The sequence below is a fragment of the Hemiscyllium ocellatum genome, chromosome 39 (assembly GCF_020745735.1).
Source record: "Hemiscyllium ocellatum isolate sHemOce1 chromosome 39, sHemOce1.pat.X.cur, whole genome shotgun sequence".
Lineage (NCBI taxonomy): Eukaryota > Metazoa > Chordata > Chondrichthyes > Orectolobiformes > Hemiscylliidae > Hemiscyllium > Hemiscyllium ocellatum.
This window is the reverse complement of record NC_083439.1, coordinates 23029192-23048516: the sequence shown is the minus strand read 5'-3', so window position 1 is coordinate 23048516 and position 19325 is coordinate 23029192. Positions and strand designations below refer to the sequence as shown.

The 19325-nt window shown below is 41.8% G+C and overlaps 1 protein-coding gene across 1 annotated transcript in view; it reads right to left on the bottom strand.

Moving 5' to 3' along the window:
- Positions 1-19325, bottom strand: part of rfx7a (regulatory factor X7a) — an 85666-nt gene that overhangs the window by 26976 nt on the left and 39365 nt on the right. The window contains exons 3-4 of the mRNA XM_060852996.1: positions 7436-7518; positions 3116-3238 (exon numbers count right to left, since the gene is read on the bottom strand). Coding sequence (XP_060708979.1) covers positions 3116-3238; positions 7436-7518 — 206 coding nt within the window. The remainder of the gene's footprint in view (positions 1-3115; positions 3239-7435; positions 7519-19325) is intronic.

The window sequence follows — 19325 nt, the reverse complement described above, 5'->3', positions numbered from 1 at the left end:
AGTTTACAAGCCGTGATTTGCCTGTCCAAAATGCAACACCTCATACTTATCCAAATTAAACTCCATCTGCCACTCCTTGGCCCACCACCCTATCTGATCAAGGTTCCATTGTATTCTGAGCCAACCTTCTTCACTGTGTAATATACCACCAATTTTGGTGTTGTGACAATGCTGCAAGGTGAGGTTGTCCTTGGTTTCTCCCCCAACCTCTGGGTTTATTCTACTTGAAGAAGCTTTTAAGTTTTTAAACAAACACTTGGACAATGAAAGGGGAGTGGCTAGTTCTCCCAGCTCAACTTTTCTATGGTTTGGTTTGAGCAAGCAATCAGTTGTTAGCTGGGAATCCAACTGAAACAGCCACATGGAAGCAGGTGTTCCATTGTGAGCATCCCTCCCATTTCTCTTTCTCCCCCCTCCTGCAAGATCCTGTGTTTAATTTTACCTTTTTTTGCCAAGGGGTGTTAATGGGGATTGTTGCAGAAATTTAGAACATCATTAAGTTGGGATAGTCTGTTCGGTTTTCAATTAGGTTATTCTGTATTCTGCTCTTTTGTTTGTGTTTCAATTGATAGTCTGAAAATAAACTTTTGTTTAAAACAGAGGGGTTTTGACCAGCTGCATCATTCCTGGAAAATCCTCCTTACACCTTCTCAAAATAACTGGAGAAGAAAAGGAGTACATCCTCCTTTGTAACGTAGAGGCTTTTCAAGGTATCACTATTTATTTCTCCAAGTTTTCAAGCTTCCATATCCTTCTCCACAGTAAACACTGACACAAAATATTTGTTTAGTATCTCACCCCATCCAGTGCAGTTCCACACACAGACCGCCTTGTTGATTTTTAAGAGCCCTATTCTCTTCCTAGTTACCTTTTTACTCTTAAATGTATTCATGGAATCCCTTTGGATTCTCCTCAACTCTATTTGCCAAAGATGTCTCATGTCCCCTTTTGGCTTTCAAGTAAACCCCTTCTGTCTCAACACTCTGAAGAGTTCACTCTTTCACAGTCTATACCTGTCGTATGCCTCCTCCATTTTCTTGGCCAGAACCTCCATTTCTCTAGTCATCCAGCATCTCCTACACCTACCAGCCTTGCCCTTCTTACTAAAGGGAACATAAAGCCTTGGGACTTGCATTCCATTTTTGAAGGTCCCATTTTTTTAAACCGGCCCTTTACGTGCATATAGCCTCTCCCACTAAGTTTTTGAAAGTTCTTGCCTAATATCATCAAACATGGCCTTCCTCTAATTTATAAGTTTAACTTTGAGATAAGGTCTATCCTTTCCATCATTTATTTTAAAACTAATAGAGTTCTGATCACTGGTCCCAAAGTGCTCTCCCATTGAGGCCTCCAGTCACTTCCCCTGCCTTATTTCCCAAGACGTCAAGTTTTGCTCCTTCTCTAGTAGATTCATCCACGTAATCAAGAAAAGTTTCCTGTCCACTCTTAAAATTTTTCTCCATCCAAACACTTATGGCAGTCCTACTCGACATGTTAGATGCCACTTCATTCCACTGGAAGAAATGTGAAAGAGACAAATAGAATCTCAGTTCTGAAGTCCTTTAATAAAAGATGAAAAGTAGTGATTTTTTAAAAATTAAAATTCTGTTTTTGCAATCCTTTTGTGTGCAAAACAAGATCTAGGAAGTCTACCAAAATGCACATCTCGAATCTTTCCTACTGAAATCAGCACTAACAAGACAAACTCAGGCTATTGGTTCACAATTCTGATGTTCTTCCTCAAAACAGAATTACAACCCTGAATATAAAAGTTAACCAAGCAAACAAATAGCTTGGCATCCCAGTTTACTTTCACAAGTTTACAGCAAACTACAGGTGATCCAAAATTAAATTTTGTAACAATGGCAAGGAAAATGTTAGTACATATATTGCAAAACTTCAATATGTTGGGTGAAACGTTCCAGATAAACAATTTCAATGTGTAGTGTGGATACAAATTTAAAGAGGTGTCCTTCCAGTCACTCCTGTCTTTTCAGTCATCACCAGAAAAGGCACTTCCCACTTGGCTTAAAAGTTGTCAATTTATTTGACAAGTTGATTCAATCTCAAAAGTTGCCGTATTAAAGGAGGATACCAAGATATCACTAGTCGAGAGGGGAAACACAATTTTTCCTGAAAGCATACACTATGACTTTCTTCAGCCCAGCAAAGTGCTGAAAAAATTCTTCCATAAAATTTTCAAAGCTCAGACATAAAATTATAAGTTTCTGATGTTATTTCTTTAATTACACTGAAGACCAAGATACTGCCCACGTGTTACTATTTTCACAAGAGAAAGTTGAAAACTATTGGGACGTCATTTGGGCAGATAGCAATCTTTCAACTACTGTCATTACCTTCAGAGGCAATTACATTTTGTAAGTGATCTCAGCATTCTAGTATTCAACTTGGCTTCAAAATTAACTCATTTATTTAAATAAGATCTTAGATGATAAAAGTGAATATGTTTGCATGTATTGACATCATAATTGGTGTCTCCCGATACTTTCCTTTAGGCATTTGTTTTGCGTGTTCCATACTTTAACAACTTTGATATCAAAAATTTACATGTTTAAAAAAAATGCTTTGTTAACAAAGGAATTGTGAACCCAAAATATGCTGTACTTATAAAATGTATAACTATTGCTATATATGATGCCAAGTGCAACAATTTGTAATTTTAAAATATTGCATATACTATGCCAGAAGAGTATCCCGTAACTTTATCATACCCACTTTTATTTGAATAAAAAAAATACATAAATTGATAGACTGAAGGAACTTAGAGATATTTGCAATTATGACTTAGACCAGTTATATGGAAGCAAACAGAAATGGAAATAATTTCCAAGGTCACAAATAAAACCCAAAAATGATTAAGGATGACAAAATCAGTCTACAAGCCTCCAAATTACTCTGAAATCATAGTTAAAATTAAGAAAAGTCTGTTGATAAATGACAACTAATAAAAATAAAATGATGATAGAAAAGTATATATAATCACAGAAATAAATTTATTAATGCAGAGTTAAGATACCCTAATTCAATAGTCCTTGTGAATTATGTTTCAGATGAAAACAGCATTGTTTGCCAGGTCTTCTATAGCAACACTTACTTGTATTCATCATAGACTTCTTGTTTGGGCAGTGAAGTATCTGGGTGGTCCTCCAAATGATTTCGGATCCAGTTACAAGCATGCATTTGTTGCGTACGACTGGATGACAAAGAACTTGGATTACTGCAAAAACAAAATGTGCATTCGGTAAAGAAAACTTGAACTGCTACACTGATTCCACAACTCTAAACAGATATTTACCAAGTTATAAATTTGCTAGAGATACATATATATTATACACCACACACACATTTCATATAATTACAATCACTTTCCACTTTGAAAGGTTTCTGAAAATTGATTTTTTAAAACTACATAGAATTACTCTCTCACCTTCTCCAATTATTAATAAATTGGCAAAGCAAGTCAGAGACTTGGTATTCTGCAGGAGTCTGGATGAGTGCAGCTCCAACAACACAAAAAAACTTGACACTATCCAGGTCACTTGATTCTCACCATTCACATCTTAAGCATTCAATCACCCTGTTGTGGTTCTCTTCGCTGAGCTAAGAATTTGTGTTGCACACGTTTCGTCCCCTGTCTAGGTGACATCCTCAGTGCTTGGCAGCCTCCTGTGAAGCGCTTCTGTGATCTTTCCTCTGGCATTTGTAGTGGTTTGAATCTGCCCGCTTTTGGTTGTCAGTTCCAGCTGTCTGTTGCAGTGGCCGGTATATTGGGTCCAGGTCGATGTGCTTATTGATTGAATCTGTGGATGAGTACCATGTCATTTCTAGTACCAACTAGCCACGAAACGACACGACCAACTATCCTTAGTAACCACACATGCAGATGACAAGCAACATGAATTCGACTGGGACAACACTACTATTATAGGACAAGCCAAACAGAGAACAGCCAGAGAATTCCTCGAGGCATGGCACTCATCCACAGATTCAATCAATAAGCACATCGACCTGGACCCAATATACCGGCCACTGCAACGGACAGCTGGAACTGACAACCGAAAGCGGCGATTCAAACCACTACAAATGTTGGAGGAAAGATCACAGAAGCGCTTCACAGGAGGCTCCCAAGCACTGAGGATGTCACCTAGACAGGGGACGAAACGTCTGCAACACAAATTCCCAGCTCGGCGAAGAGAACCACAACAACGAGCACCCGAACTACAAATCTTTTCACAAACTTTGAATTCAATCACCCTATCAACAGCACAGCGACAACTCAGCAAGCCTCCTTTGGTAACACCCTTCAAACATACTGCCTCTACTTGTTAGAAGAACAAGGACAACGGATCCACGAGAACATCTCCATGAGAGGTTCCTCTTCAAGTCACACGCCATTCAATTCCTTCACTGTCACTAGATCAAAATCCTGGAACTTACTCCACAACAGTATGGAAAGCATATCTCCACCAAATGATTGCAGATGATCAAGAAGGTGGTTCATCTTTGCCTTCTCAAGGAGCAATTAGGGATAGACAACAAATGCTGGCCTTTCACCCAGTGAAAGAAATAAAAAAAGGAAATATTACTCAAATCATAACCTTTTTATGATCATCTATCGTAAATGAAACAAACGTTGTTATAACCGAGATGACTCAACGTATATTGAGAAACCAAACATATGTTTTGGACTCCATTTTACGATCATCAGTAAAGTTAGTTGGTGAAAGCTCAAAAGTCAACAGATTTGAGAGGTAACAGCAGCAATTACTATAATAAATGTTCTCAAAAGGTAGTCGACCTCTTTTGTTTAACAGATGTTGGAACTATTGATTCTGTGATCCAATAAAAATACACAAAGGAATGCACCAAAATAAAAAAAAACAGATCAGAGCCCTAAGCAAACTGACTCTAAAATATTATGCAAATTCAACATTGTTTTCAAATTTAATACAGAAATTCATTTGGATCTCTGCATAACTATAATATCAGTAAAATAATTATCATTAGTCACTATTGTATTTTATGTTAGAATGACATTAACACAACATATTTAACTCAGTTTTTAGAAATATTTGGATTGAAAAATCTGTGGAATAACTTACTAAAAGGAAGCTGGATTCTTCAGTCAGCAGCACGGTTATCCCCATCAGCCCTACTTATTGTGAGCTGCTAGAATAGCGTTAGAAGTGTCAACTATTTTAATCACCAAAACACCCTGAATAACCCTGCTGCACTGGGTCATCCACCTGGTTGATGAAATTCAGGCCCAAGATTCAAAAGGGATTTCAAAAGAGGTTTTTTATCTTACATGTGTAAATCATAGTTGTGTCACATGGATTAACGTCTTCTTCAAACTTTCTACAGAGACCTGCCATTTTATCTTCTAACAGGATTAGCCCCTCTCTCTTTTGCAGGTTTTCTTGCATTCTCCTCACAGCTTATACTTTCATATTGTTTTGTACTGGCAGCAACACAGAGTACGTCACACTGTCTCCTCACACAAATCATTATTAGACTGTAAATAACAAAAAACTGAACAGTGACTTGGCAGCACACTACTCATTATAGACAACCAAATTACAAATATGATATTTATCCATCACTCTTCCTGTCCCCATGAGTCAATCCTCCTTTCATCTCATTATCCATAAATCCAAAACCCTCAAGTACCCTCTTTTGTGCTACACTTTATGGATTGGCTTTTGGAAATGCAAATATACTACATCCACTGGCTTCCTTTCATATACCTAAAAAAATTGCATTCTCACAGCACTAATGAACTTGTTAAATATGATTTCTCTTTCTCAGAACCATGTTGACTTATATGATCATGTTATAATTTAAGTGTATTAAGAAATCCTGAATAGATTTCAGTATTTTCCTAACAACTAACGGCACACTAACTGGCCTGTAAGTTGTCTGTTTTCTCTCTCCATCCTTTCTTGAATAGTAGTGTACCACTGGATTCAAGAGTTGCTGGAATGCAAAGGATTAGCACAGATAATAGACTACCTAAATATAAAAGCTTCATAATCACAGTTTCTCAGACAAATTAATCCAATTATTTCAAACAAAGAAAATACTTAAGAGAACACTGAAAATTTGTACTGGATGTACCCTATCTAGCAGAAGGATAATGATTATTCTTCAAATGTGGTCATGTTTACATTATAGTTTAGATAATCAACTAAATGATTACAATGTACAAAGAAAAACTTCCAAAACTATTGCAACCGATTATCCTAATATATTAAACTTCCATAAAAGAAACCAAAATTAATTCAGCTGATTAAACAGGAAGGTATAGGTCTCTTGACTTAATATTGAGAGGAAACAATATTGAGGCCAGCTAGTGAGCACTGTGTGTAAGGCTACTTGATGATCTGTGATGTCAAACATTTAGAGAGGCTTCAAGGCTCAGTTACACCAGTCTGCCATGTAGCTAGCATCTAGTAAAAGCTTTTGCACAGTGACTCTAGACATAAACATAACAAGAAGAATAAGCTGTAGTTTTCACATGGAACATGACCAAGAATAATGACCTATTGAATACTTCCTGCCAAATTAAGAAAATATTAACTGGTAATCAACATCACTGCCACATAATATCAGAACCTTGGACGGGAAAATGCAAAATGTCCCTTGCATCTTTTTTCCTGACTGCAATTTTGCATGACGTATTGCTGACCAGGCGAAAACATACATCATTTTCCATTATTACTATCCCTGAAGCTGTCTGTCTCTACAAAACTGAAATCATGATAGGTGGCCTATTCCTAGCTAATCCATATCACTCTCAAATGGTTGCTTCAGCTGCAAATGACTAAGGCGGTTTTTCATCTAATTTAAATACCTGCAGCAGCATGGTTGAGATTGGTAACATTGTGGAGTGAACCCTGTCAAAGCATACCAACGGTGCTTCAAACTCTGGTGCTGTTCTGAAAGTCCTTTTCACCCTGAAAGTTGGTCAATCAACACAATGCTAACTTTTTTCACAATCTAGCTTTATCAGAAGAATCGACTTGAAACAATTTCAGAACAAACTGTTTTTCATAATAAAGAGCAACTACAGTTTCAAAAGGTTAAGTATATTTACTTAAAGATCCCAAGAATGTATGAGACCATGATAAATATAGTTAGCTAAAATTAACAGTCTTGCGGTACTTAACCAATATGTTTTGAAATTTTTAATATTCATTTGCCAAAATAAATTAGCAATATATTACGCATTTTTTATTTAGGTTATGGCTTCCATAATTCATGGGGACTCCATTTTGCAACACTTAAATAATGGATTTGTCCCCCAAAAGTGTTAGAGCATTTGTTGCTGCGCATTTTCAATGAGTTGCTATTTATAAACAGAGATCCTTGAAGCTCTAAATAAAGAGCAACAGAATATCAATGGCAGTTTTACCTTTTGATTCCGTTACTAGGACCAGAAGGCAACTGAAGGTAGAGGTAGAGTTTTTCTAGATCTGTAAACTTCATCACTTCTTGCTGAAATCAAAAATAAGTTTTATTAGAAATGCAAATTATCTTTTACAAGTAAATCAAAACCACAGTAGACAAAAGTTAAGGGAAATTTCCACTTTTAAAACAAAGACTTTCAAATTAAGCATTTTACCAAGTTGGATAGAGATCCCATTCAGTACACCCCAACAAGAAAATACACAGCAAAAATCTGAGAACAATGGCTTTCCAGTGTGGTTTTCCTATTTCTCAAATAGGCAAAACATGGTAGGCCTTTTGCACATTTTACTAGTTAAGGAGATTTCCTTGCTTAAAACATATGAAGAGGTTCAGATTTCAGTTCATCGGACAAGCTATCTTCCTACTATAAGCACAAGCTAAAATTGTTGGAAGAAGTGGAAACCTTACCATATGCTATGGACTGCATCTATGGTTTCCAACAGGTAGATCACAAACTTGGACAGTCGATCTAAGTCTCAGTCCCTCATACATTGTCCGTGTTAACCTTGAAGCAGTGTGTATACATTAATTGCTATGTAGCTACATGACTTCCCTTCCCATAAGCACTGCCATGCACAATGCTCAGAGTCCCACACAATCCAAAGAAAAATTACAGGGAATGCAACATCAAGCCACATTCAATAGCAGTGACAGAAGCCAGAACATGAATTACAGAAGGAGTGCCCCATCCCTCCACACCTGAAAGCAACCAGCAATATTTCACTGCTCCTGAGGTATGAATCCAGAGACCAACGTGCAGCATGATCAGGGGCAGAATGATGTCACAAACCACAAGGTGAGCAAATGCAGCTTCCATATCCACATTTAGAAATGATTCATTTCAAGTGCAGAATTTATGTTTGAGTTGAATTAATTTTTTTTTAAAATTAGTTTAAAAACGTCTGTACACTTAGTTTTTTGGTCTAACTCGAACTGAAGTTGTGTTCACCATTGAAGGTCAGTAGCTAATGCTACCTTGGATTTTAATTTAGCTAAAAATACATTCCTGGTTAAATGAAACTGAAAACAAAATTTCTGTTCACTGGTTTTCTCATTTCCCCTACCATCCCCCCGCCCCCATCTTATTCCAGATCAAAGCTTCCAACCCGGCACCGCCCTCTTGAAGTGTCCTACCTGATATGTTCCTTCCTACCTATCCACTCCACCCTCCTCTCCGACTATCACCATCATCTCCCACCTTCATCTACCTACCATCCCAAGTACCTTCTCCTCCTGCCCGCACATCTCTTTCCCATGCCACCCCTCACCATTTATCTCTCAGCCTCCTTGGGCTACCCCTCATTCCTGATGAAGAGCTCATGGTCTAAACGTCAATTCTCCTGCTCCTCAGACGCTGCCTGACCAGCTTTGCTCTTCCAGCACCATGGTCTTCAACTATACGAGAGTATTTGCCTTGTATGCTACACAAGTAAATCAATAAGTGAAAAGATAAATTTTGAACAATAACTAAATGATACACAGGAAATCAAGGATAGTTTTCCTTGGAAGGCTTCAGACAAAGAAAATTGCTGAGTTGAAGACTTTTTGAAAACTCATTATTTTTTTCATAACCAGCTGCGAAAGGCTAGGCCTGAAACGAAGTATCATTTTGTGTTTGCTATTTCTCACAAAATAAAAAATACATTCACAGATGGTGAACTAAGATGGTCAAATAATCAAAGAAAAATGGTTCTACCCAGAAAACATCTGTCTATACCTGGAAGAGCTCAACAATTTCAGGAATTAGATTTAGATTAGGTTCCCTGCAGTGTGGAAACAGGCCCTTCGGCCCAACCAGTCCACACCAACCCTCCGAAGAGTAATCCACCCAGACCCATTTCCCTCTGACTAAGTGACCTAACACTATGGTGCAATTTAGTATGGCCAATTCACCTAACCTGCACATCTTTGGACTGTTGGAGGAAACTGGAGCACCTGGAGAAACAGGAGAATGTGCAAACTCCACACAGACAGTCATCCAAGGCTGGAATCGAACCTGGCACCCTGGTGCTGTGAGGCAGCAGTGCTAACTACTGAGCCACCGTGCTGCCCACTTGTAATGGAACAAGTCATCATGCGCCCCAAATCCAATCCTTCAAGTAAACATCCTGGTGGCCTATCAAATTCCATCAGATGTTTCAATTAGAAAGAAGTGGAATTGACCTGAAGATAAGTATTATTAAGGGATAGTGATTTTTGGGGACTCAGCAGAAAAATACATCCTCCATTATCCTCTGCTTTTAAAGTGAAGGTTTATTTTGGCTTCATATACCACTGCTATGGTGTTGTCTCAAAATGAAAAAAAAATCAAGCTCATCATTGCACCCACATTACAGATAACGATTTGATTGGCCCTATCTAAGTCGCAGTCTCAAATTACAGCCCAGACTTCAAAGCACTGACAGATCATTCGTTGGATGCTGCCTGATCTGCTGTGCTCTTCCAGCACCACTGATCCAGAATCTTGTTTCCAGCATCTGCAGTCATTGTTTTTAACCACCTAGATCATTTGCAGTCATAGGTATCACACTGAGACCTGATGAGTAAGGGACAAAAATAAATAATTTGGTTTTAGATTCATATAGCACTAAAAATAAATTGCTTATTCTATATTTTTCAGCAATAGATCCTGAATGCACTCCAATTCAAAAAGTGATATTCTTCCGAAAAAGAAAGTCAGGGAGCACGAGAATACACAAACGTTCATCACATCACAACAGAGTAACCGATCATTCGAAATATTTCCAAATTTAGAAACCTCAATCATGGAACTCAAAACTTTCCAACTGGGGAGCTTATTTAGCTGTTTGTGGAAGGCACGAGTAAGAACAATTGCCCCCTAAACCCCACCATTTACTCAGAATATTAATAGAATAAGGAACATATTCAAGATCAGGAAAATGCAAGAGGATGCGATAACCTAGTGCTATTAACACCAGATTATTAATCTGATACCCAGGTAATGCTCTGAGGACCAAGGTTTGAATTCCACTGCAGTAGATGGTGGAATCTGAATTCAATTTTAAAAATCTGGAATTAAGAGTCTAATGATGACCATGAAATCATTGTCGATTGTTGGAAAAACCCATCTGGGTCACTGATGTCCTTTAGAAAAGGAAATCTGTCATCCTTACTTCGTCTGGTCTACACGTAACTCCAGGCCCACTGCAATGTGGCTAATTCAACTGCTATCTGGGCAGTAAGAGATGGGCAACAAATGCTGACCCAGGCAGCAATGCCCTCATCCCATGAATGACCTTTAAATAATCAAGAGCAAACACTCAAAATATCTACGCTAGACAATTTCAAATCCAAACATGCACCTGACAGAAAATTAGATGAACACATTTAATATGCCAAAATTCACCACTGATGATAAAAAAGCTTCACTACGAATTAGCAATATTGTTGAAAGCCCACAATGCAAAGCCATACAACCTTGAGCACAAAACACAGCTTTGTCAACAATACCAAACACAAATCAGAATGAACTTGTGGAAGTAAACAATGAAAACTCTATGGTTTTCTCTAATTTTAAACCAATGGCTTATTATCTGGCAGAACCTCCCTAACAGTAACAATTATAATATTGAATATAGATCACTTCGCACGTGATAACATGAAAGAGTCTTTTGAAGACTGATTTGCCATTTATTAAGATCATGATAGATTTGACTGTAACCTGAAATCCACATCCCTATCAGGAAACCTTTACCCCCTTGATTACCAAAAATCTATCCATCTTTGCTTCAAAAACTTTCCTTCCACTGTTTTGTCATGTGAACAGTTCTAACAACTTACAAGATTTTTAAAAAGTGCCTCACCTTATTTTTAAAAAGTTTTAAAATAGGGACCCCTAGTTCGAGATCTCCTACAAAAAGAAACTCTCTCCAAATGTATCCTGGCAGGACCTCTCAAGAGTAGGGTAATGGCCCCAGCGCGGAGTTGGACAGCTACCTCAGCCCTGGGAAGGTCCAACAGTTTGCCGCCACCACGGGGATGCACGCAGCTAACCCAGAGGGGCAAGACCAGCAGCAAATGGACACCGGTAAACCTGTAAACTGTTAAAATGGAGTTTAAAATTGCTAGCATCAATGTGCGTAGCATCAAATCGGCTATGCCATGCGTTTCAATGCTGGCCTTCCTGGCCAGCGTCAAAGCCGATGTCCTGTTTCTGCAGGAGTGTGGGATACTGCACCTCAGCAGTCACAGGAGGTGGTCGAGCTCGTGGGCCCATGGGCCATCAGTGCGGTTGGGGGGCAACGATAACCGCTCCTCAGACCGAGGAATCCTGTTGCGGGGAGGCAACTTCACCATCTCCGAGGTTAAGGAGGTGGTGGGCTGGCGCCTCCTTATCGCGGATGTTAAATACAGAAACGCTCCCGTAATACTAATCAACGTGTACGCCCCAGCGGATAAGAGTAACCGGTTGGCCGTCCTGCAACAGCTTCCCCTGTTGCTGGCTACGTCCAGGCCGGTCATTCTGGCTGGAGACTTCAACTGCATCATTGATGCAGATGTAGGATCCGGCGAGGGGGGACAGTAAACCTGACGCTACGTCCAGAGTCCTGATGGAAACGGTCAAAGATGCCAAAGCTGCACGACGTCTTCAGCACCCCTGCAGATGGATCGCAGCATAGATACACATGGTCACGGACAGACGGGTCTATCCGCTCAAGGATAGATTACCTGTTTGTGTCCCGAACGTTCTCGGTCAGAACCACCGACATCAAGCCGGTATTCTTCTCTGACCACTGCCTCCTACTGGCCGACTGTCACCTACAGGACGAGCAGCGGGCGGGCAAGGGAACGTGGAAACTGAACACTAAGCTGTTGACCCCGGGAAACATCAAGGAGCTCAAGAGGGATTACGCAGGTTGGAGAACCGCGAAGCCCCTCTTTGAGTCTCCAGCAGACTGGTGGGAAACAGTAAAAGGGAACATCAAGAGGTTCTTCATCCTCAAAGGTGTTCAGGAGGCGAGAGAGAAGCGGGGAAAACTGTCCCAACTCCAGAAAAGTATGCAGAACCTGCTCCTGCTGCAGACGTTGGGGGTCGATGTCACGGAGGACCTCAAGGAGGTGAAGGGCCAGCAAGCCTCGCTCTTTGCCTCGGAGGCCTCCAAGATAATATTCCAGTCAAGGGTCCGCTTGGTGGAGCAGGACAAGACGTGCTCACGTTTCTTCTTCCAGAAGATGCACAAAGAGAGCTCCGTGCTCAGCAGCCTGAAGGAAGATGGCGGCTCGGGAACGTCATCTCAGGCTGACGTCATGAGGATCAGCAAATCCTTCTATGCCAGCCTGTATGATGCGAAGCCAACCGACAGCGCGGCCTCCCAGTCGTTCCTGTCCTCTATCACGGAGGTCCTAGATGACGAAACACGAGACAGGCTGGACCAGCCGCTATCTCTGGATGAGCTGACCAAGGCCCTCGAGTCCTTCGAAAAGAATAAAACTCCCGGAAGCGACGGCTTACCGGTCGAGATCTATTCCACTCTTTGGGACTTGATTGGCCGGGACCTGCTGGAGGTGTATGTCAGTATGCTTCAGGCAGGTACCATGAGCGAATTCATGAGGAAAGGCATTATCACCCTCATCTACAAGCAGAAGGGGGAGAGGGACGAAATTAGAAGTTGGAGACCGATCTCACTGTTAAACACAGACTACAAAATCTTGTCAAAGGTAATCGCCAACCGGGTCAGGTCTGCTCTGGGAGCGGTGATCCACCCTGACCAAACCTGTGCTGTACCGGGCAGGAAGATCTCTGAGAGTCTCGCACTCCTCAGGGATACGATCGCCTACATGCAGGACAGGGGGGTGGACACCTGCTTCATCAGCCTGGACCAGGAGAAATCCTTTGACAGGATATCACACAGGTATATGAGGGATGTCCTCTCCAAAATGGGCTTTGGGGAGGGAATCGGAAATTGGATCAGACTACTCTACACCAACATTGTCAGTGCAGTCTCAATCAATGGGTGGGAATCAGATAGCTTCCCTGTAAGATCTGGAGTCAGGCAGGGCTGCCCCCTCTCTCCTGCCTTGTTTGTGTGTCGCATAGAGGCATTTGCCGAATCCATCAGGAAGGATGCGAGCCTGAGAGGGGTGACTATTCCTGGTAGCGGGGGCCTACAGGTTAAGGCCTCCCTGTACATGGATGACGTCGCCGTTTTCTGCTCGGATCCGCTGTCCGTGCACAGACTCCTGTGCATCTGTGACCAGTTCGAATGGGCCTTGGGGGCCAAGGTAAACCGAGGCAAGAGCGAGGCCATGCTCTTCGGGAACTGGACCAACCAATCCTATATCCCCTTCACCGTCAGGACTGACCACCTGAAGGTGCTGGGTATTTGATTCGGGGGGGCTGGGGCGTGCGCCAAGACCTGGGAGGAACGGATCAGGAAGATGAGACAGAAACTAGGCAGATGGGAGCAACGGTCGCTCTCCATCGCGGGGAAAAAACCTGGTCATCAGGTGTGAGGTACTCTCAGTATTGTTATATGTAGCACAGGTCTGGCCTATCCCCAGAACCTGTGCTGCCGCAGTCACCTGGGCCATCTTCCACTTCATGCGGAGATCAACGATGGACCGGGTCCGAAGAGACACCATGTACAAAGACCGGTGCAATGGGGGAAAAACACTCCCAATGCCACCCTCGCCCCGATGGCCACCTTTGTGTGTGGCTGCATCAAGCTGTGCGTGGATCCCCGGTACGCAAACACCAAGTGTCACTATGTACGGAGGCTCTACCTGACCCCGGTGTTGCGAAGGATGGGCCTGGCCTCGCTGCCGCGGAACACTCCGGGTAACGCCCCGTACCACCTGTCCTTCGTGGAGAAATTTTGGAAGAAAAACACCTTTGACCACAAGTCCATCACGAAGTGGTCAGCACATAGTGTCCTTGAGACCCTTTGGGAAAAGGAGAGGGCGGATCCTGTTGAGTGGTTCCCTGAGCAGACTGTCAAAGCCATTTGGCAGAATGCCTCATTGCCAGAACTTTCCAACAAGCACCAAGACATGGCTTGGCTGGTGGTGAGAAGGGCTCTGCCTGTGAGATCCTTTATGCACGCCCAGACTCTCTGCCGCACCGCATGCTGCCCTCGAAGCGGCTGCAGGGGGGGTGGGGGGGGGGGGGGGGGGGGGCGCGAGACTGTCACACACCTCCTTCTGGAATGTGCCTATGCAGAGGAAGTCTGGAGAGGAATGCAGTGGTATTTGTCGAGGTTCGTCCCGAGCAGCGCCGTGACGCGGAACTCCGTGCTCTACGGCCTGTTCCCCGGGTCGCACACCGAAACAAATATCAACTGCGCCTGGAGGATCATCAAACTCAGTGAAGGACGCTCTCTGGGTGGGTCCGAAACCTGTTGATCTTCCAGCTGAAGGAGTTGACCCCGGCCAAGTGTTGCAGACTGGCATATTCCAAGGTCCAGGACTACGTGTTGAGGGACGCGCTGAAGCTTGGGGCAGCTGCCGCCAAGGCGCGGTGGGGAAAGACCACCGTTTAACATCTGCCTGTCTAAAGAAGAATAGGGGGCCCATGTAGTCATTTGGGCTCTGCTGACGCCTCAGCTCAATATATGGGCATATGAGCAAGAAATGCACAGACCTGTATGTAATAATGACAATTCTGAGCTGTCTATGTAAATGTTGACATATGTATGGCATTATCAAATGTACAGTCCATCAAATTATTTTATGATTATCTTACGAATAAAGTATATTTTTGACATTAAAAAAAATCAAAGGAAGTCACTCACCAATTAAGAGGAAGAAGGTACTCCAGTCTTAGAAAGGAGAAGGTGAATATTGCTTTGTTACAGGAGACATTTGGATGACAAGGAGCATTTGAAATTACAGCAGAATGGCTTTGACCGAGTTTATTTTTCATCATTTAATACCAGAAGTAGGGCTATATTGGTTAGGAAAAATCTCTCATTTAAATTGTTGGAATGTGTTAAAGACACATATGGGAGGTTTGTAATTCTTAAAGCCTTGATAAATGGGGAAGAATGTGGCATTTTAAATGTTTATTGTCCCTCAGGTCATCCCCTTAAATTCTTGGTAGACACTTTTTCAAAACTGATAAGTCTCAAGTCTCGGCACATCATTATGGGGGGAGATTTTAACTGCCTCATGGACCCCACAGTAGACAGGTTGCCTAAAGGTCCCTCAATACCCCCTGCACAAACTGTGTGGGGAATTAGGGTTGGTGGAGGTCTGGAGGTGTCTCCACCCTACAGGTAGGGATTTCACGTTTTTCTCCAATCCGCACAGATGTCACACGAGGACTTTTTTTTTCTGACCCCTGCAGTAACCCTGGATCTGGTGGCATCCTGTACGATTGGTAATATTGCCATCTCTGATCATACTCCAGTGTACATCATGATTAAAATTAAGTACGTTACAGTGGATTCAAGGTACTGGTGAATATATCCCTTTATTCTGATGGACAGCACGTTTGTGGAGTATTTCTCTAGGGAATTTCGGGCATTCCTAGACATCAACATGGGCTCGGTTGATAGCTCATCTGTTCTCTGGGAAACTGCCAAAGCTTATGCCAGAGGGTTAGTTATTTCATATTCCACAAGTAGAAAGCGGCAGAAGGGTGAACAGCAACGTCTCCTTGTAGCACAGTTGAAGGCAGCCGAGAAGGCCAATTGTGACAGACCCTCACTGGTCAAACTACAGAGGATTACGGCACCGCGGTCTACACTAAATTCTGTGCTCACGCAGACGGCAAAGAAGGAGCTGGCTTTTGCAGAGCAAAGGCTACACGAGCATGGTGACAAGCCAGGCAAATACTGAGCATACCTTGCCAGAAAGAGAAGTGCCCCACAAACCATTACAGCGATTAGGGAAAGGTCTGGGAACCTAACATGTGATTCTAAAAAGATTAATGTGGTGTTCCAGAGATTCTACTTAAGTTATATCAGTCTGAGAATTGTGAGGAGGGGCAGGCCAAAATGGAATCCTTTTTTTTTTAAAAAAGAGATCTGAAGCTCCTGGGCGTGACCCCCCAACAACAGTCCTTTCTCAATGCCCCATTATCAGAGCAAGAAGTACAGGAAGCTGTGAGGCAGCTTCAGAATGGAAAGGCGCCCGGTCCTGATGGACTTCTCAGTGAATTCTATAAGGAATTTATAAGTATACTGTCAGGTCCGATGCTGAATATGTTTAATGATTCATTCAGTCATGTTTGTCTCCCATCTCAGAGAGGCCAATATTTCACTTATCCTTAAAAAAAGGGAAGGATCCGGAAGACTGTGCTTCATTCAGGCCCATCTCACTCTTAAATGTGGACTTTAAGATCCTCTCTAAGGCTCTTGCGTTAAAGCTGGAGACTGTATTATCCTCTATTATTAAAGAGGATCAGACAGGCTTCATAAAGGGTCACAGATCATCCAATAACGTTAGGAGGCTGCTTAACGTAGTTCAAGCATGCCAACAGCAGTCAATACAGGGATTGGTGATTTCTTTAGATGCAGAGAAGGCATTTGACCAAGTTGAGTGGCCGTACCTTTTCTAGACTCCAGACCGGTTTGGTCTGGGCGAAGTTTTCATAAGATGGGTAAAGTACAGTGTACCTCGTGCTGCGGTCATTACCAACAGGGTACGATTAAGCAACTTTAATATTTCTAGGGGCAGCCAGCAGGACTGTCCCCTTTCACCATTACTTTTTACGTTGGTGATTGAACCGTTGGCAGAGGCCATTCGTGGGGATCTCAATATATCAGCTCCAGAAGTGGGGTCAAAATTACCTAAGATCTCGTTGTATGCAGATGATGTTCTAATTTTCTTGACAAATCCAGCAGTCTCAGTGCCTTGCCTGATACAATGCATTCACGTGTTTGGTGCTTTTTCAGGGTATAAGATTAATTTTGCTAAATCAGAGGCTATGCCTATGGGTCTTACGAAAGAGTTGGCTCTTGAGTGACTGTAGATTCCCATTTAGGTGGTCACAGGGGCGTTGTGTGTATGTGGGCATATTCATTACTCCAGTTCTGGATTGGTGTTCAAAGCCAATTTTACTCAATTATTTGAAAAAACTAAGCAAGATCTCCAAAGATGGGAGGCACTTCCAGTCTCATGGTTGGGTCGGATAGTGCTTATTAAGATGAATATTCTCCCTCGTTTGCTATACTCTATACGGATGCTCCCCCTGATTTTCAATAAACAAACACTCAGAAGACTGAACAGTTGGTTCAGCTCCTTTATCTGGCACCATAAACGTCCCCTCATTAAATTAGCCAAAACTGCAGTTGCCTCTCAGATTGGGGCGAGTAGACCTTCCGAACATTAAAAGTTACCAATTAAGCTCATTCTTCACCTACGTAAGTGATTGGCTTTGGGGGACCCTCTTTCAATATGGCTAGTTATCACAGCCTTCCAGGCAAGGTTTACCTTACCAGTTTGCTGTTTTTGGACAAGGTGAGGATAGTTCGGGAATATTGCCATAACCCAATAGTAATCAATACTGTTAAAGCATGGAGGGCAATTCGGCACAGGCAAAGTAATACTGGCAAAACATCTTTATTTACACCTTTAGTGGGTATGCCGAGTTTTTCAACCAGATATGATAGATTCAGGATTTAAACATTGGACAGCTAGGGGTATATCTTGCATGGGTGATTTATTTGAGGGAGATGTAATGATGTCCTCCAATCAGTTAGTACGGAAGTATGAGTTACCTAATAGAGACCTCTTTCATTTTTTTCAAGTTGGGGATTTTATTAAAAAAAAATCTTTTGGCTGATCCCTTCAAATCTGTCGTAGAAAGAGGGGTACTAAGGGCTAAGAGTATACTCTCTGTCAGTACTCTATATCACCAATTGGAGTGTGCCACCTCAGATGAGTCTGATCAACTCTGCAAAATGTGGGAAAGAGAGCTGGGTGTTGAAGTTTCTTCAGAGGCATGGGCGGATATTTGGAGAATGCAAGGAAGATATCAATTTGCAATAGGACCCATGCTTTACAGTTGAAGATTCTCCACAGGGTCCACTTAGCCCCAGACCGTTTGTCAAAATTTAAACCAGGGGTATCTTCAGCATGTCCCAAGCGCAAGGTCTCTACGTGTATTCGGTCTTGTGAAAGGCTTCAAACATATTGGAGTGCTGTAGTGGATCCAATGGAGAGGATTTTAGGTGTAGGGGTGGAGAAGGACCCTATTTCGCTCCTTTGGGCCTACCCATTGTATTTCCTACTGACTCACATAAGGCAAAATTTTTCAATATTCTTACAGTCTGTGCAAGGAAGAATATCTTGCTAGGTTGGATATCAGAAAACCCCTCCCAGGCCTGTCGGATTGTTTGTTATGGAGCATATTCCCCTGGATTTTCTCATAAATATGGTGCACCACAAAACTGAGAATTTTTACAAGACATGGCAACCCTTTTTGAAATACCTGGACACAGATTTATCTGCCACACTAACAAGGGCTTTTATATAGCGATTGTGTTTCATGAGTCCAATATCCAGGGAGGAGGAACTGTAAATGTAGGAGTGTTTTGTTTGGCTGGGCTAAGTTATTACTATTTATTTGTTTGTTGTTAGGTATTTATTTAGTTAAATAGCTAGTTTAGATTTTTTTTAATTTTATACTTCTCTATATATGTTTATACACTTGTATAGGAGGGTAGGTTGGGGAATTTTATTATTTGGGTTTAGTTTTGTACTATTTTTGTACTGTCTGGAATTGCATTGTTTTGCATTTGTTGTAATATTTTTTAAAAAATCATATATTCTTAATATATTAAGAAAAAGAAAGTAACTTTGCTGCTAAGCATACACAGTATTGTTTTGCTTAAATTCTGCTAGGTATCCAGACACAAAGATAACCAGGA